Source organism: Mustelus asterias, chromosome 6 (genome assembly GCF_964213995.1).
Source record: "Mustelus asterias chromosome 6, sMusAst1.hap1.1, whole genome shotgun sequence".
Taxonomy (NCBI): domain Eukaryota; kingdom Metazoa; phylum Chordata; class Chondrichthyes; order Carcharhiniformes; family Triakidae; genus Mustelus; species Mustelus asterias.
In genome coordinates this window covers 114,587,069-114,604,389 of record NC_135806.1, presented here as the reverse complement: position 1 = coordinate 114,604,389, position 17,321 = coordinate 114,587,069, and the positions used below count along the sequence as shown (strand labels likewise).

At 44.8% G+C, this 17,321-nt stretch overlaps 1 protein-coding gene across 1 annotated transcript in view; it reads right to left on the bottom strand.

Moving 5' to 3' along the window:
- Positions 1-15,795, bottom strand: part of jmy (junction mediating and regulatory protein, p53 cofactor) — a 99,157-nt gene extending 83,362 nt beyond the window's left edge. The window contains exons 1-2 of the mRNA XM_078214974.1: positions 14,548-15,795; positions 3,965-4,138 (exon numbers count right to left, since the gene is read on the bottom strand). Coding sequence (XP_078071100.1) covers positions 3,965-4,138; positions 14,548-15,453 — 1,080 coding nt within the window. The 5' untranslated portion in view covers positions 15,454-15,795. The remainder of the gene's footprint in view (positions 1-3,964; positions 4,139-14,547) is intronic.
- Between the last annotated feature and the right edge of the window lie 1,526 nt (positions 15,796-17,321).

Genomic DNA, 17,321 nt, shown 5'->3' with positions numbered 1-17,321 from the left:
AAGCTAATTTCCTTCCACCTCTGCAACATGACTGACTCCCATCTCTACATCATCTCCACCACAATTGGAATCTTAACCACATCTTTATCACCTCCAGATCTAATTTCTCAAACATCCTACTCACTGGTTTGGCCTCCACTCTCCATCAATTATAATCCTGCTGCTGCTATCTGATCCTACGCTAAATCAAACTCGTCTATTATTTCAATCCTCACCTGGTGTACACGGTCTGCCTATCCAACAACTAGCGATTTAAAATCCTCACCCCGGTCCAGAAATTCTTCCCAATACTTTATTCCTTTTTTTATTCATTCAAGGGATATGGGCTTCATTGATTAGACCAACATTCAATGCTTTTTATACATATATAAAGAGCAAGCTGTTAGCCAGAGGGTTGGCCGACTCAAGGACAAGGGAGGGAATCTATGCGTGCAGCCAGAGGAAATGGGCGAGGTATTAAATGAGTACAGTGCAGCCCCGTTATAACGCGATGGTTGGGGTCCATAAAAGCGGGGTCGTGCTAAATTTGCCAATTATTAGCGGCAAAAAAAGGGTCCAATGATCATCGCGTTATATCCGAATTCGCGCTAAATCGGGACGCGTTAAATCGGGGTTCCACTGTACTTTGCGACAGTATTCACCAAAGAGGAGGACTTGGTGGATGATGAATCTGGGAAAGTGTGTGTAAATAGTTTGAGTTATGTTGAGATCAAAAAGGAGGTGGTTTTGGGGTTCTTGAGAAACATTAAGGTAGACAAGTCCCCAGGGCCTGATGGGATATACCCCAGAATACTGAAAGAAGCAAGGGAAGCAATTGCTGGGGCCTTGAGAGAAATCTTTGTACCCTCACTGGCTATAGGGGAGGTCCCAGAGGATTAGAGAATAGCCAATGTTGTTTTTTTGTTTAAGAACGGTAGCAAGAATAATCCAGGTAATTACAGGCCGGTGAACCTTATGTCAATGGTAGGGAAATTATTGGAGAGGATTCTTCAAGACAGGATTTACTCCCACTTGGAAATAAGTGGACGTATTAGTGAGAGGCAACATGGTTTTGTGAGGGGGGAGGTCATGCCTCACTAACTTGATCCGAGTTTTTCAAGGAAGTAACAAAGACGATTGATGAGGGTAGGGCAGTGGATGTTGTCTACGTAGACTTCAGTAAGGCTTTTGACAAGGTCCCTATGGCAGACTGGTGCAAAAGATGAAGTCGCATGGGATCAGAGGTAATCTGGCAAGGTGGATACAGAACTGGCTCAGTCATAAAAGACAGAGGGTAGCAGTGGAGGGGTGCTTTTCTGAATGGAGGGCTGTGACAAGTGGCGTTCCTCAAGGATCAATGCTGGGACCGTTGCTGTTTATATATATGATATATATAAAAATAAATGATTTGGCGGTTTGATTAGTAAGTTTGCAGACGACACAAAGGTTGGTGGATTTGGGGATAGTGATGTGGACCATCAGAGGATACAGCAGGATATAGATCAGTTGGAGAATTGGGCAGAGAGATGGCAGATGGAATTTAATCCAGACAAATTCCCTCCTTGGAAAGACGGAGGATGAGGGGAGACTTAATAGAGGTGTATAAAATTATGAAAGGCATAGATAGGGTGAATGGTGGGAAGCTTTTCCCCGGGTCGGTGGTGACGTTCACGAGGGGTCATAGGTTCAAGGTGAAGGGGGGGGGGGAGGTTTAACACAGATATCAGAAGGACATATTTTACACAGAGGGTCGTGGGGGCCTGGAATGGGTTGCCGGGCAAGGTGGTGGAGGCGGACACACTGGGAACGTTTAAGACTTATCTAGACAGCTATATGAACGGAGTGGGAATGGAGGGATACAAAAGAGTGGTCTAGTTTGGACCAGGGAGCGGCGCGGGCTAATTGTTCTTTGTTTCTCGTTTCAAGGCTTCATTCTATGATCATCTTGCTGGTGCCAGTACAGAGCGAGACTGCGGATAGTTGGGAACCTGTCTCGGGGGCAGGGAATTCATATGGTGTTCGTGGAAATGACTAGGGTTGGGAAGCATTTTCCGATCAGGGCCATTGTGATCTCCTGGACTCGTTTCGATCGCCTCAGGGGGTCGGAGAGGAATTTCCCAGATTTTTTTTTCCCCATATTGGCCCTGGGGTTTTCGCCTCTCCCTGGAGATCACATGGTCTGGAATGGGGGGGTAGGGGTGAGTTAATAGGTTGTGATGAACAAAGCATCATAGCTGTGAGGGACAGCTCGGGGATAGGATATTAGTATGTAGATAGGCTGGAAAATTGGGCAGGGATCCTGGATTCAGGATTCAATCCTGGACCGGGGAGCGGCGCGGGCTTGGAGGGCCGAAGGGCCTGTTCCTGTGCTGTATTGTTCTTTGTTCTTTGTTAAATGTGAGGTAATGCATTTTGGAAAGTCTAATACAGAGAGGAAACATACAGTAAATAGCAGAACCCTTAAGAATATTGATAGGCAAAGGGATCTGGGTGTACAGGTACACAGGTCACTGAAAGTGGCAATGCAGGTGGAGAAGGTAATCAAGAAGGCATATGGCATGCTTGCCTTCATCGGCCAGGGCATTGAGTTTAAAAATTGGCAAGTCTTGTTGCAGCTTTATAGAACCTTAGTTGGGCTGCACTTGGAATATAGTGTTCAATTCTAGTTGCCACACTACCCAGAAGGATGTGGAGGTTTTGGAGAGGGTGCAGGAAATATTTACCAGGATGTTGCCTGGTATGCCGCATAGCGTTAGCTACGAGGAGAGGTTGGAGAAATTTGGTTTGTTCTCACTGGAACAACGGAGGTTGAGGAGCGACCTGATAGAAGTCTACAAGATTATGAAAGGCATGGACAGAGTGGATGGTCAGAAGCTTTTTCCCAGGGTGGAAGAGTCAATTACTAGGGGACATAGGTTTAAGGTGCGAGGGGCAAGGTTTAAAGGAGATGTACGAAGCAAGTTTTTTTTTTAAAACACAGAGGGTGGTGGGTGCCTGGAACTTGCTGCCGGGGTGGTAGCAGAAGCAGATATGGTAGTGACTTTTAAGGGGCGTCTTGACAAATACATGAATAGGATGCAAATAGAGGGATACGGTCCCTGGATGGGTAGGGAGTTTTAGTTCAGTTGGGCAGCATGATCAGTGCAGACTTGGAGGGCCAAAGGGCCTGTTCTTGTGCTGTAATTTTCTTTGTTCAATGCCTGCTCCTAATTGTTCTCGAGAAGGTGGTGAGCTGCAGTCCATGTGTTGTCGATACACCCATGGTGCCCTTAAGGATGGAGTTCCGAGATTTTGACTCAGCAACAATGAAGGAATGGCGACATATTCACAGGTCAGGATAGTGTGCGACTTCAAGGGGATCTTCCAGGTGGTCGCATTCCCATGCATCTACTGCCCTTGTCCTTCTAGGTGATATGGGTCAGAGGTTCAGAATGTGCTGTCGAAGCCTTGGTGTGTTGCTGCGGTGCATTTTGTACATGACAGAGGGTTCTGCCACTGCTCATCAGTAGTGGAGAGAGTGAATGTTGAAGGTTTTTGCTGGAGTGCCAATCAAGCAGGCTACTTTGTCCTGGATGGTGCCGAGCTTCACACGTGTTGTTTGAGCTGCACTCAAGTGGAGAATATTCCATCAAACCTCTGACTTGTGCCTTTTTGATGGTGGACAGGCGTTGGGAAGTCAGGAGTTACTCTCTGCAGGATTTCTAGGCTTTGACCCTGCTCTTGTAGCCACAGTATCTATATGGCTAGTTCAGTTCAGTTTCTGGTCAATGGTAACCTTCTAGGACATTGATAGATAATTCTATAAATACAAATTGTTACAAACAGAATGAAAAACAGGACACTGTCAATGACTTGATTTAAGGCAGGCCTGTATAAAGCACATTAGGTCTCATTTATGGAATAAGTTGCATATTTCACTTTCCCATGTTACAAACCCTTTATGTACTTCTCTACTAACATACCAAGTTAGACTGCAATCGCTTACCTTTATCTGCTGACGTCGGAGCATGGCCAGTTCTCTCATATCTCTGAACGGTTGCAGTAGATATTGGTAGAGTTCTGTAGTTGCTTCAGATAAAGCAATATAGGCATCATCTTCTTCCTGGTAAAGTTCCAGAAGTTCCACCATAATCTCTGTAATCTTGTGCTTCTCCAGCAGCTATGTGCAAATCAGAATGTGTTTTACTATTTGAATTTCTCAGTCAAACTAAAGTCTTGACTACTTTTTTTAGTTTGTGCGTTGAGTCTGGCAACCTCTCTGGTGATTGATATATTTGAACATGAACATGAAATGCAAGTGTAAGAAATGCAAGCAGTGAAACACGTAATGACCTTAATGTAACACTTCATTACAAACTTGTATTTTGCATTCAACTTCAACATCAACCACTAGAGACTTCTGTTGTGGGCAATTTAATTCTTTACTGGGAACACTACAAACTCTTCAAGCTGCCAGATTCATTAGGTAGAATATTAGGAGAAAAAAATAGATGTAGTTGAATGAAGATACAGTACTAAGTTTGACAGAAAGTCACACACAAAATGAACAACAAAAATGAGAGGCCATAAATACAAAATTAAATACATGAAACTTATTGCAGAGATAAGATCTTCTGTGTCTCAGAATTGTGAAGCTATGGAATATTATTGTTTACACTATTTAAGACAAAAGTACTGTTAACTCAATTTGGTTGGATAGCCGGATAAAGGCAGAGAGAGTAAACAGATATAGGAACAAGGTAGATAAATATGATTAGAATCAATGGCTCACGTGGAGGGTAAACACCAACATGGACTCACTGAGTTTAATGACCTATTTCCATGTTTTAACTTCCATGCATTCATATGTATGAAATTTTTCATACCAGTTAGAACATCAGTTGCTTCAGTGGCTCTGATAGAAAGATCACAAAAGTGAAAAAAGCAACTGGTTCGAAGAAAAGCAGCAAACAATTCTTGAAGACCGCACCAAGTTATTGTGCTAAATGACAACATCTAAAGACAAAACCTTTATTGTTATAAATGACCTCGAACAATGTGGCCTTTAGCACATTCCCATCTCTAATTACTAATTCAGCTAATCTCCCTCTCCACAACTTGCTATAAACCACAATTTGATGCCATCAGCAAATTCTAATACTGTTCCTTCAATTCCCAAGACCAGATCACTTTCTATGTAAAGAGCAACTTCTAGCTGAAGCTCATTTGGAATATCAATTGCAATGTGTCCCCAGTTCAGGAAACATCCTTTACCAATACTGTTTATTCTCTGCCTTCCATCCATCTCCCCGTTCATGCAGCCACATCCTCCTAACTATCTGTGTATTATGACCTTTCAAAAATTCATTTTAAAATCATAATGCAGCATATGTTGTAAAAGTGCAATGCCACGTCACATCTAAGACAGAGATAAGGAGAAACTTTTTTTCCTCACAGAGCAGAGTGTTTTTGGAACTCCTTTCATCAAAAAGCAGTGAAAGCAGAGTCTTTGAATATTTTTAAGGCAGAGACAGATTCTTAATAAAGAAGGGGGTGAAATATCAGAGTGGTTGGCAGGAGGTTGCAATCAGTTCAGCCATGATATTATTGAATAGTGGAACAGACTGAGGCACTGACTAGCCTACTCCTGCTCATAATTCATATGTTCATATTATTTTACAGTATTAGTGTGCAAAACATTTATATTTATTTATACATTTAGTCATCTGTCTTAAGTTACAGCTAACAGTCATGCCCTGCACTGTAATATAACCAGAAGGATTCTAGTGGCTGGAAGGAAAACCATTTCTCCCATGCCAATAAAGGCCACAATCATCCGAAGCCAACTGCATAGAATCCTTATAGTGCAGGAGGCAGCCATTTGGTCCATTGAGTCAGTACCGACTCTCTAAGAGATCATCTTACCCTCAATCCCTGTAACCCCTGCGGCTTATCCATCTAACCTACACATCTTTGGACACTAAGGGGCAATTTAGCATTGCCAATCCACATAATCTAGGTACTTTGGGACTATGGAAAACAACCAGAGCACACGGACGGACGACCCCCCCCCCCCCCCCCCCCCCCCCCCCGCCTCTCACCCATGCAGACACAGGGAGAACGTGCAAACCCCACGCAGATGGTCACCCAAGGCCAAGATCAAACCTAGGTCCCTGGTGCGGAGACAGCAGTGCCAACAACTATATCACCCTGTCGCCCCAATTCCACTGGATCAGCTATGCGCTTAGGATGTCAGAGTCCTGACTGCCACAGCAAATCTTCTTCGCCTAGCTCAAGGAAGGCTCCTGAACAAGAGGACGACAAAGGTAGCCTTCAAAGACACCCTGAAGATTTGCCTCAAAAAATGCAACAGAGACATCAATGCCTGGGAGATCCGTGCTCAAGAGACCTACTTAGAGGAACCTCCTGATTGAAGGGACACAATTCTTTGAGAACACCCGGTGGCAAGAGGAGGCCCAGAAAAAGAGCCTGAGAAAGGAATGTCAGCGATCTAGAGTTGGAGAACCGAACCCACCTCCTGGAAACACTTACGGTTCTGGTACATTACTCTGCTAACTCGAGTACAGCCTGTTCCTTTCATGGATCTATAACATATTGGTTCCAATATTAAGACAAAGTTTTGCAGGTCAAAAAGTCCAAATTTCATTTTGACTAAATAATTTCTCTTCTTTTGGGTTTTGCTCACCAAACTGCAGATGGATGTGATACATACCCACGAGGCATTTTCAACTCAACTAAAGATTCAATGCAAATGTGCAACTTTGAGGAAATAAGGTAGTTTTGGATGCCGATGGTGAAGGTTAGTGACCATGTATACTAGTTGAGCGACCCAGGACATTACAGCCATTCCCCTGAGAGTGTGAGTAAGAAGTCTCACAACACTAGGTTAAAGTCCAACAGGTTTATTTGGTAGCAAATGGTATATAGATGGTATTTGCTACCAAATAAACCTGTTGGACTTTAACCTGGTGTTGTGAGACTTCTTGCTGTGTTCACCCCAGTCCAACGCCGGCATCTCCACATCAGTGTAAGGAGTGACAGAGATGATTGCAAGTGAAAGTCATAGCCATAGGTCAAAGCATTTCAACATCTCACCCATTACGCCCCCATCCCAACCAATACCTAACATACCACTTGCATCAACAACTGTGCACAGGTGTAGGTGCCCTCACTGCAAAACTCAAAGGGTGTAGGCCAAACGCATCTCAGCACCTTGACTCTTACCTCTGCTGAAGCCATAGCCATGCTAAATTGTCCCTTAGTGACACAAGAGGTAGATTAGGGGGATTAGCGTGGTAAATACATGAGGCTACAGGTTAGTGCCTGGGTGCAATGCTCTGTCAGAGTCAGTGCAGACTCGGTGGATCGAATGGCCTCCTTCTGCATTGTGGGGATTCTACAAGAGTTGCTGGGATCTCTAGAAATGAGAAACTTGTATGTTATCTTCACTGCTTGAGGATATGTAAAATCTTGCTTAATAAATTCTACTTGATCCACACATACTAGTTGTTCATACCTTATAGATCACGCACAACCAAAGTCCCCCCAATATTCTAAAGTTGACATGCACCTAGTATTAAAAAATTTAAAGTTGGATCTTGAGTTTTTTTAAATTAGAAGGGCATAAACCTCAAAACCTTGCATACCACAAGATCACAATATTGCTGCCATAGTCTTAAGTGATTCCTCACCCATTATCATTTAGGGGCGGCACAGTGGCACACTGGTTAGCACTGCTGCCTCAGCACCAGGGACCCAGGTTCAATTCTAGCCTTGGGTGACTGCCTGTATGGAGTTTGCACATTCTCCCCGTATCTGCTTGGGTTTCCTTCGGGTGCTCCGGTTTCCTCCCACAGTCCAAAGATATGTAGGTTAGGTGGATTGGCCATGCTAATTTTCCCCTTGGCATCTCAAGATGTGTATGCTAGATGGAACAGTTATGGGAAATGTGTGGGGCACATGGATAAGGCGGGGGAGAGACCTAAGTAAGACACTCCAGAGAGTCGGTGCAGACTCGATGGACCAAATGGTCTCTTCTGCACTGTAAGGATTCTATGATTCATTCCAAAAGCATCAATGGTATGTCACCGTAAAGTTGTCCCTTTGAAAGACATGTTTCAGAAGTTTAGAAGCCCGGATCACTAGAGCCCACAAAGCATTTGCCATAGTAACTGAAGGCAATAAGCCTTCAGAGCCTTTATTCATATCAAGCAATCAGAATTTTAAACACCCCATGAAGAGTTACTCAGAGACTTGCTGGTGTTTCACTGCTAAGTCTCCAGATCCCTGGGAAACCCAGAACATTAAAATTCCCCCCAATATTCTAAAAATTAATGATTAACGACCTTTACTAATTGTGCTGGTTTGCTTCTTGCAGTCCATCTGAAAATTAAAATCTCCCAATGTAACCATTTTATTTTTGCTACATTTTCCTTGATGTCTATCTAGAGACCCTGCCCAAAATTACATAAAGGAAGCAGAGTAGAGTGCATCATTCATCTGTTCAAACTTTTTCACCATTCAATTTGATCATGTCAATATTTATCTTAATGACACTTATCCAATTGGTTCCACAACCTTTACTATCCTTGCCTAACAAAGATCAATTCCAATTTTTAAATTTTCAACTGACCTAGCCTCAATAGATTTTCATGAAGGGAGTTCTATATTTTCACTACCAAGGAACATGGTAGACTTCTATCTCAGTATTGTATTTCTTAACTCTGCATTAATCTTTCCATTGCCTGATTATTCTTACTGATATCCCTTGCAATAGATTTCATTAATCAATATTGGTACTCCATCTTTCTTCCCAAATTTCAGCTTTTAAAGATCCAATATCCTAAAATACACAAGATTGTCCATTATACAATCATGCTCCGATTTTATCTGTATCTCTACAATGGGTATTACATTGCGCCCTCTAACATCCAAAAATCTGTTTACCCATATCCAAATTCACATGACGTCCCATTCATTTATCATCCCTGTGCTTACTTACCCACGGTGGCTCCCAGTTAAGCAAAACCTATTTCAAATTCTCATCTTCGTCTTATCTCTCCCAATAACCCTCCAAGAAATCTGTGCTCCTCCAACTCTGGCCTTTTGTGCATCCCAATTTTAATCACTCCACCATTAACAACGTTAATTGGGACAGCACGGTGGCATAGTGGTTAGCATTGCTGCCTTACAGTGCCAGAACCCAGGTTCAGTTACAGCATTGGGTGACTGTCTGTGTGGAGTTTGCACATTCTCCCCATGTCCTAGTGGGTTTTCTCCAGATGCTCACATTCCAAAGATATGCAGGTTAGGTGGTTTGGCCATGCTAAACTGCCCCTTAGTGTCCCAAGATGTGTAGGTTGGGGGATTAGTGGGGTAAATGTGTGGGGTTATAGGGATATGGTGGAGGTGGCCCTGGGTAAGATACTCTGTCAGAGGGTCGGTGGAGACTTGATGGGCCAAATGGACTCCATCTGCACTGTAGGGATTCTATGATTCTATGCCTTGAGCTGCCAAGACCCTATGTTCTGCAGTTACTTACAGAATCATCCCGAAAAGGGAAGGTGGCATAGTGGTTGGCACTACTGCCTCACAGCACCAGGGACACAGGTTCAATTTCAGCTTTGGGTAACTGTGTGTGTGGAGTTTGCATGGTCTCCCCATGCCTGCATGGGTTTCCTCCAGATGCTCCAGTTTCCTCCCACATCCAAAGATGAGCAGGTTAGGTGGACTGGCCATTCAAAATTGCCTAGCAGGGTAAATATGCAAGGTTACAGGGATAGGGCCTGGGTGGGATCGTTGTCGGTGCAGGCACAATGGGTTGAATGGCCTCCTTCTGCACTGTTCGGATTCCATGAAAATGACCTTTCTGACTAAACTTTTGGTCACATCCCCCATCATTTACTTTTGTGGCTGTGTCAATTTTATTTGATAATACTCCTGTGAAATCTCCTGAAGCATTTTGCCTAAGTTACGGTGCTATATTGATCCAAGCTGTTCTCAAAGTTGAATTTGTACTTCTAGCTCATCTGTTTTCCATCTTATGCTATACATATTCAAGTACAGAACTCTTTATAGAACCATAGAAAATTACAGCTCAGAAACAGGCCTTTTGGCCCTTCATGTCCGCGCCGAACCATTTTTTGCCCAGCCCCACTGACCTGCACTTGGACCATTTCTCTCCACACCTCTCTCATCCATGAACCCGTCCAAGTTTTTCTTAAATGTTAAAAGTGACCCCGCATTTACTACTTTATCCGGCAGCTCATTCCACACTCCCACCACTCTCTGTGTGAAGAAGCCCCCCCGTAATACTCCCTTTAAACTTTTCTCCTTTCACCCTTAACCCATGCCCTCTGGTTTTTTTTTCCCCTAGCCTCAGTGGAAAAAGCCTGCTTGCATTCACTCTATCTATACCCATCAAAATCTTATACACCTCTATAATATCTCCCCTCATTCTTCTACGCTCCAGGGAATAAAGTCCCAACCTATTCAATCTCTCTCTGTAACTCAGCTTCTCAAGTCCCGGCAACATCCTTGTGAACCTTCTCTGCACTCTTTCAACCTTATTTACATCCTTCCTGTAACTAGGTGACCAAAACTGTACACAATACTCCAAATTCGGCCTCACCAATGCCTTATATAACCTTACCATAACACTCCAACTGTCATACTCGATACTCCAATTTATAAAGACTAATGTACCAAAGGCACTCTTTACGACCCTATCCACCTGTGACGTCACTTTTAGGGAATTCTGTACCTGTACTCCCAGATCCCTCTGTTCAACTGCACTCTTCAGAGTCCTACCATTTACCCTGTACGTTCTACTTTGGTTTGTCCTTCCAAAGTGCAATATCTCACACTTGTCTGCGTTAAACTCCATTTGCCATTTTTCAGCTCATTTTTCTAGTTGGTCCAAATCCCTCTGCAAGCTTTGAAAACCTTCCTCACTGTCCACTACACCTCCAATCTTTGTATCAGCAGCAAATTTGCTGATCCAATTTACCACATTATCATCCAGATCATTGATATAGATTGCAAACAACAATGGACCCAACACCGATCCCTGCGGCACACCACTAGTCACAGGCCTCCACTCAGAGAAGCAATCCTCCACAACCACTCTCTGACTTCTTCCATTGAGCCAGTGTCTAATCCAATTTACTACCGCCCCATGTATACCTAGCGACTGAACCTTCCTAACTAACCTCCCATGAGGGACCTTATCAAAGGCCTTGCTGAAATCCAGGTAGACAACATCCACCGCCTTCCCTTCATCCACTTTCCTGGTAACCTCCTCGAAAAACTCTAATAGATTGGTCAAACATGACCTACCACGCACAAAGCCATGCTGACTCTCCCTAATAAGTCCCTGTCTATCCAAATATTTGTAGATCCTATCCCTTATCACACCTTCCAATAACTTGCCCACCACCGACATCAAACTTACTGGCCTATAATTTCCTGGATTTCTTTTGGAACCTTTTTTAAACAACGGAACTGGTTGACTGTCTCCTCCCTTCATATATATCTTATCTGTGACTTAGATTCTATGGTTTACAGAATTCCCTGCACATCTGGTCCTCCTACCAAAATGGATAACCTCACATTTTTCCTCATTATATTCCATCTGCCATGTTCTTGCCCACTCACTAAGTCTTGTCCAAATCCCTTTGAAGTTGCTTTCCATCTTCCTCACCACACATTTTTCCACCTAGTTTTATGTCACCAGCAAACTTGGAAAAAACTACATTTGATTCCCAATACCCAAGACATTGAAAGTTGGAGCTCTTACTCTCTATTTTCTGTCCATTATCCAATCCTTAATACATGCCAGTATATTATTACCTCCCATCCCACATGCTTTCATTTTGCTAACCAACTTCCTGTGGGGGACTATCTGAAAATAAAAATATAACTTCACTGCGGTGCTCACGTAAGCCTACTTGTGACACTAATTTTAAAAAACTATGTCCACTGACCTCCGTTTATCACTTATGTTTGTAACACGCAAAAGTCCCAATAGGTTCATCAGATATGATCCACCATTTTGGAAGATGATCACCAATGCAACCACTACTACTATTACCTCTATCTACACTTGAGAATGTAGAATATCAGGTAAAGACTAAACCTTCAGTTCCATTAAGTTCTCCAATACAACCTTCTTTCTAATACCAATTTCCTTCATTCCTCATTTTCTCTGGTCCATTGGATCTCTAATTCTGGGATATTTCTTGCATCATCCTCAGAAAATCTACATTGATAAAGATACCACCAAGTGCGGTAGATAAGTGGTTGAAAGTGGTTTGAACACACATGCTGCGCTACAATGACAAAATCAATGCAATGATTTTTTTTTTAAAAGCTTGACCACTTCCAAGAAAGTGAGGAAAAAGGAACCCACAAATAGAAATGCAAGCATCCAAAGGGAAAACAATAAACTAAGTCATATACAGATACTTCTACTAAAATAAAAATGGCAATGGCAATGGAAGGAGGCACACGTGAATTTTAGCACAAGGAATTTTATAAAACATAAATTTGATGCATCTAAAGCAAAACAAAAATTTTAATGACCCAAGTCATCAGTGCACTAAATTCTGCAACTAGAAGCAGGATGCAGTTTAACACCTGTAATTTAACACCTGTAACACCAGTTTAACACCGGTTGGGGCGGCACAGTGATTAACACTGCAACCTCACAGCGCGAGGGACCCGGGTTCAATTCCCAGCTTAGATCACTGTCTGTGTGGAGTTTGCACATTCTCCCCGTGTCTGCATGGGTTTCCTCCGGGTGCTCCAATTTCCTCCCACAGTCCAAAGACATGCAGGTTAGGTGGATTGGCCATGCTAAATTGCCCCTTAGTGTCAGGGGGACTAACTAGGGCAAATGCATGGGGTTATGGGGACAGGACCTGGGTGGGATTGTGGTCGGTGCAGAGTCGATGGGCCGAATGGCCTCCTCCTGCACTGTAGGATTCTATGATCTAAATAGCATTTCATCTCAATGGGTAGCTGGAAAAAGGTGAACAATGAAGGTAAGCCACTTTCCCATGAAGGATGTAGTCACAGATGTATCAACTCACACTTATACACCCACTAGTGGCTGGTATGACCAATAGACAACAGAAACAGATCTGTTGGTTAAGATAGAAAATTGTGTTGCACGGTGGGGGGAGCAACAGTGCCTAGAACAGGATATTTTGCCAAGTGGCTTTTATTGCAAAATTCTTTTCCAGTGTATAGTACATGCACAAATGTCAATCTAATTCCACAAGAGAGACTCAACTTTATTGACAACCATAAAGTTAAGTCAATGAGACAACAAAATAATTCAATGAATATGCAGACGGTTGAAATGCAAAGTACAGGACATGAGGTTAAACATATGATGTTTGATTCCTCCGTAAAAAGGTTAAAATCTAAGGCATTGTACATTTCACAGGTGGGAAGAACAGCTGGTTTTATTTGTCACTGCCAGCCTCAGGCTGTTCTATGAAGATATAAGCTCATGTTTGCGGAAGAGTTTGACCTCCCAAGGTTGGAGATCACATTTCCATCATGTAAATCAACAGATGGCAGACAAAATATCTTAAAACAAAGATGCAACGGTTCACAAATGTCCACATTGTGCTCTACGGTCATGTTCAGACTTAGGTTTGATGTAGGATTAAGAAAGGCCACTACTAATAGCGAGCATGGTTAAGAAGGGCTTTTAAGTGAATCAATTTGTAGAATGCAAGTCCCATGGCTACCTTACTAGCAAATAGACCCAAGAAACCAATCTAAACTTACATTTATATGGCACCTTTCCTGGCCATAGAACTCAGAAAACTTTACAGCCAGTGAAGTACCTCCCACTCCCCCCCCCCCACCCCACAGAGTGTAATAATTACTGTAATATAGGAAACATGGAAGGGAATTTGTGCACAGCAATCTTCCACAAACAGCACTGTGATAATGTCCAAACAATCTACTTGTGATGTTGGCTGAGAGATAAATATTGACCAAAACACCAGAGATAACTCCCCCGATTTCCTTTTTAAAAGAGCAATGGAATCGTTCACATCCATCTGGGGGTGGGGGTGGGTGGGGGGGGGGGGGCGACAGGTTCTCTGTTTGAACATCTCATCTGAATGAAGGCACATTCAAACAACGGAGCACTCATTCAATATTGCACTGGTGTATCAGCTTGAATTTTTGTGCTCCTGTTCCTTCAGTGGGATTTGAAGCTGTTTGATTCAGGGGCTACAGCCACAGCTGACACTCCAATTACAGACAATGACAAAAACAAAAAGTAGTTGCTCTCCACTCCAACAGCAAACATATCAGATTGCTTCTGACGCAATTAGTGATTCATCATATGGAAGTTGCAAAATCTTATGTAAAAAAAGATTGATCGCATCAATATTTAATTGATAAACATAATCAATTTATATTATAAATTATTTTTTAATAATTTGGATGGCCATCACTATCCAGTTGCGATGGTATTGAGAAAGTAAGACTAATGTCATGAAAAGGATTAAATAAAATGACTACCATATAAAAAAGTAGTCTCACCTCCTGCAATCGCTTCTTGGCTCTGTGCAATACCTCCTCATATCCTTTCTGCCTCAGCTCACTCAAGCTCTCATAATACTCGTCTGGGTTATCGTTTTCAGTGAACAGGAGATGAGAGAGGATTTTCCATCCACAAACATCCAGAGCGTGGCCAAGGTAAACTTGAAGTTGTAGGCAGAGCGAGTCCATCTCTCCGTCAATCACTTCAGAGGCTCCAAAGAGCACTGACCACATCCCCGAGGGCTCTTCGGGAAACACTGGTAAACAAGGTTCTAACTCGGAATTTACGGCACAAAGTTGCTGATGGATGGATCGCAAATCCTGAAAGGAGAACAGTCCAGCCCAACTGCAGTCATCCGGCATCACAATATCCTTATCTTGGTCCTGCTGCTCCCTATCAGCTGCTGTGGCAGGATCTGGAAGACGGGCGGCATCGCGAACTGGGCCTAAATCAGCCTCACTTGTGGTGTAGCCCATCACTTTGGTGCCCCCGCAAGCAACCTCAGGGAGCCCCGGTCCTCCTTGAGGGGGACTCCCGACTCCAGTCTCCGTCGGGCTCTTGATGCTGCTCCCTCCCCGGGCCGGGCTTCTGAGGCCAGTCCCACTCCCAGCTGAGCTCTTGACCCCAGCATCCCCCCGAGCCTCCGGAGGACTCCCGCCGGCCGGGGCAGCCTGTGATTTCTGGGCCCCTTCCTCCTCCTCCTTGCCCCCTCTGGGCCCCTGCTCCCTCGCCCCTATGCGCTTCCTCTGCACCGTCCTGTTGTGGCAGGTTATGGCAAACTTTCCTTCCACTTCATTCCAGGCCACGATGAAAACAAACTTGTGTTTCTCCTTCTCGTCGAAGGCGTTGGGCCGCACGGCCACCCAGTCCGACTCCAAATTGTCTTCCACGGCGAAAGACATCATCGACTCCGTCTCCGCCACAATCTGAGGAGAAAGGTGAAAGGCCGGGAGCGAAGAGCAGACACAACATCCGTTACAAGTTCAGCGCTGGACCAGCCATCTTGGCTCCGACCGTTGCTCCTCCACCTGCCCCCCTCCGCTCTAAGTGTCCCACCATCCAGACCCGCTGCGGGCTGCTCCCCAGTCCCTCTCTGGGCCGCCCTGCGATGTTCTGGCCCGCTGCTCGAGCCGACGGGATATTGTTTTTTTTCTCCCTCTCTTCCCCCTTCCCCCCCCCCCCAACTCCTCGGTTCTCCAGAAAAATCTCCGAGACAATGCGGACTCCTACATCACGTGTCAGCATCTGTTTACAAGCCGACGCGGCAGCGCTCGCGACGTGGAGCCCCGGCAACCCCGCGCCACAATGGAGCGCTCCCGCGCGCGCGCGCCCTTCCATTTTCCCCTCCTCCCCTCGCCGCGTCCACTTGCGCAGAGACTGCGTCCACTACGCGTGCGCGCTCTTCCCCACGTCCGCTTGCGCAGCACGCCTGCGCGCGCTCCTCCCACCGCGTCCGCCTGCACAGCCCCGCATACATTGCCCCGCCCCCTTCCCCGCTTGCGCAGCACGCGTACGCGTACTCCTCTGCCGCCGCGCACGCTTTGCACAGCGCGCATGCTCGTTCCCCTCCTCCATTGTGTCGCGCGGCGGGCCAGTCTCCGTCACCAACGCCGTCTTCGGGACGCCCCCGTGACGTAGCGCGTAAAGGCGGCACGCACGCGCGCGCGGGTATCCTCCAATCAGAGAGCAGGCTCAGGGTAACAAGAGCAACAGCTCAGCCCTATGCGGCTCAGACTGGAGCAAGAGGTGGAGGACATGTCAGAAGTGGCAATTCAATGAGATGATGTTGGGCATTCATTGGAGGTGTTCTGTGGACTATAGGGCGGGAGTAAAAACAAATACTTCTCCTCAGGGAGTCCCTTGGGGTCGAGGGTGACTTGCTTCCACACTAAAAGTTTAGACAGTTTAGGAAAGTGGTCCAAGAAGTGGCTGATGAAATTCAACGTGGGCAAGTGCGAGGTCGTACACTTTGGAAAAAAGAATAGAGGCATGGACTATTTTCTAAACGGTGACAAAATTCATAATGCTAAAGTGCAAAGGGACTTGGGAGTCCTAGTCCAGGATTCTCTAAAGGTAAACTTGCAGGTTGAGTCCGTAATTAAGAAAGCAAATGTAATGTTGTCATTTATCTCAAGAGGCTTGGAATACAAAAGCAGGGATGTACTTCTGAGGCTTTATAAAGCACTGGTTAGGCCCCATTTGGAGTACTGTGAGCAATTTTGGGCCCCACACCTCAGGAAGGACATACTGGCACTGGAGCGGGTCCAGCGGAGATTCACACGGATGATCCCAGGAATGGTAGGCCTGACATACGATGAACGTCTGAGGATCGTGGGATTATATTCATTGGAGTTTAGGAGGTTGAGGGGAGATCTGATAGAAACTTACAAGATAATGAACGGCTTAGATAGGATGGACGTAGGGAAGTTGTTTCCATTAACAGGGGAGACTAGGACGCGGGGGCACAGCCTTAGAATAAAAGGGAGTCACTTTAGAACAGAGATGAGGAGAAATTTCTTCAGCCAGAGAGTGGTGGGTCTGTGGAATTCATTGCCACAGAGGGCTGTGGAGGCCGAGACGTTGAGCGTCTTCAAGACAGAAATTGATAAATTCTTGATTTCTCGAGGAATTAAGGGCTATGGGGAGAGAGCGGGTAAATGGAGTTGAAATCAACCATGATTGAATGGTGGAGTGGACTCGATGGGCCGAATGGCCTTACTTCCGCTCCTATGTCTTATGGTCTTATGGTCTTAAAAATAAGTTCTCGGGTGAC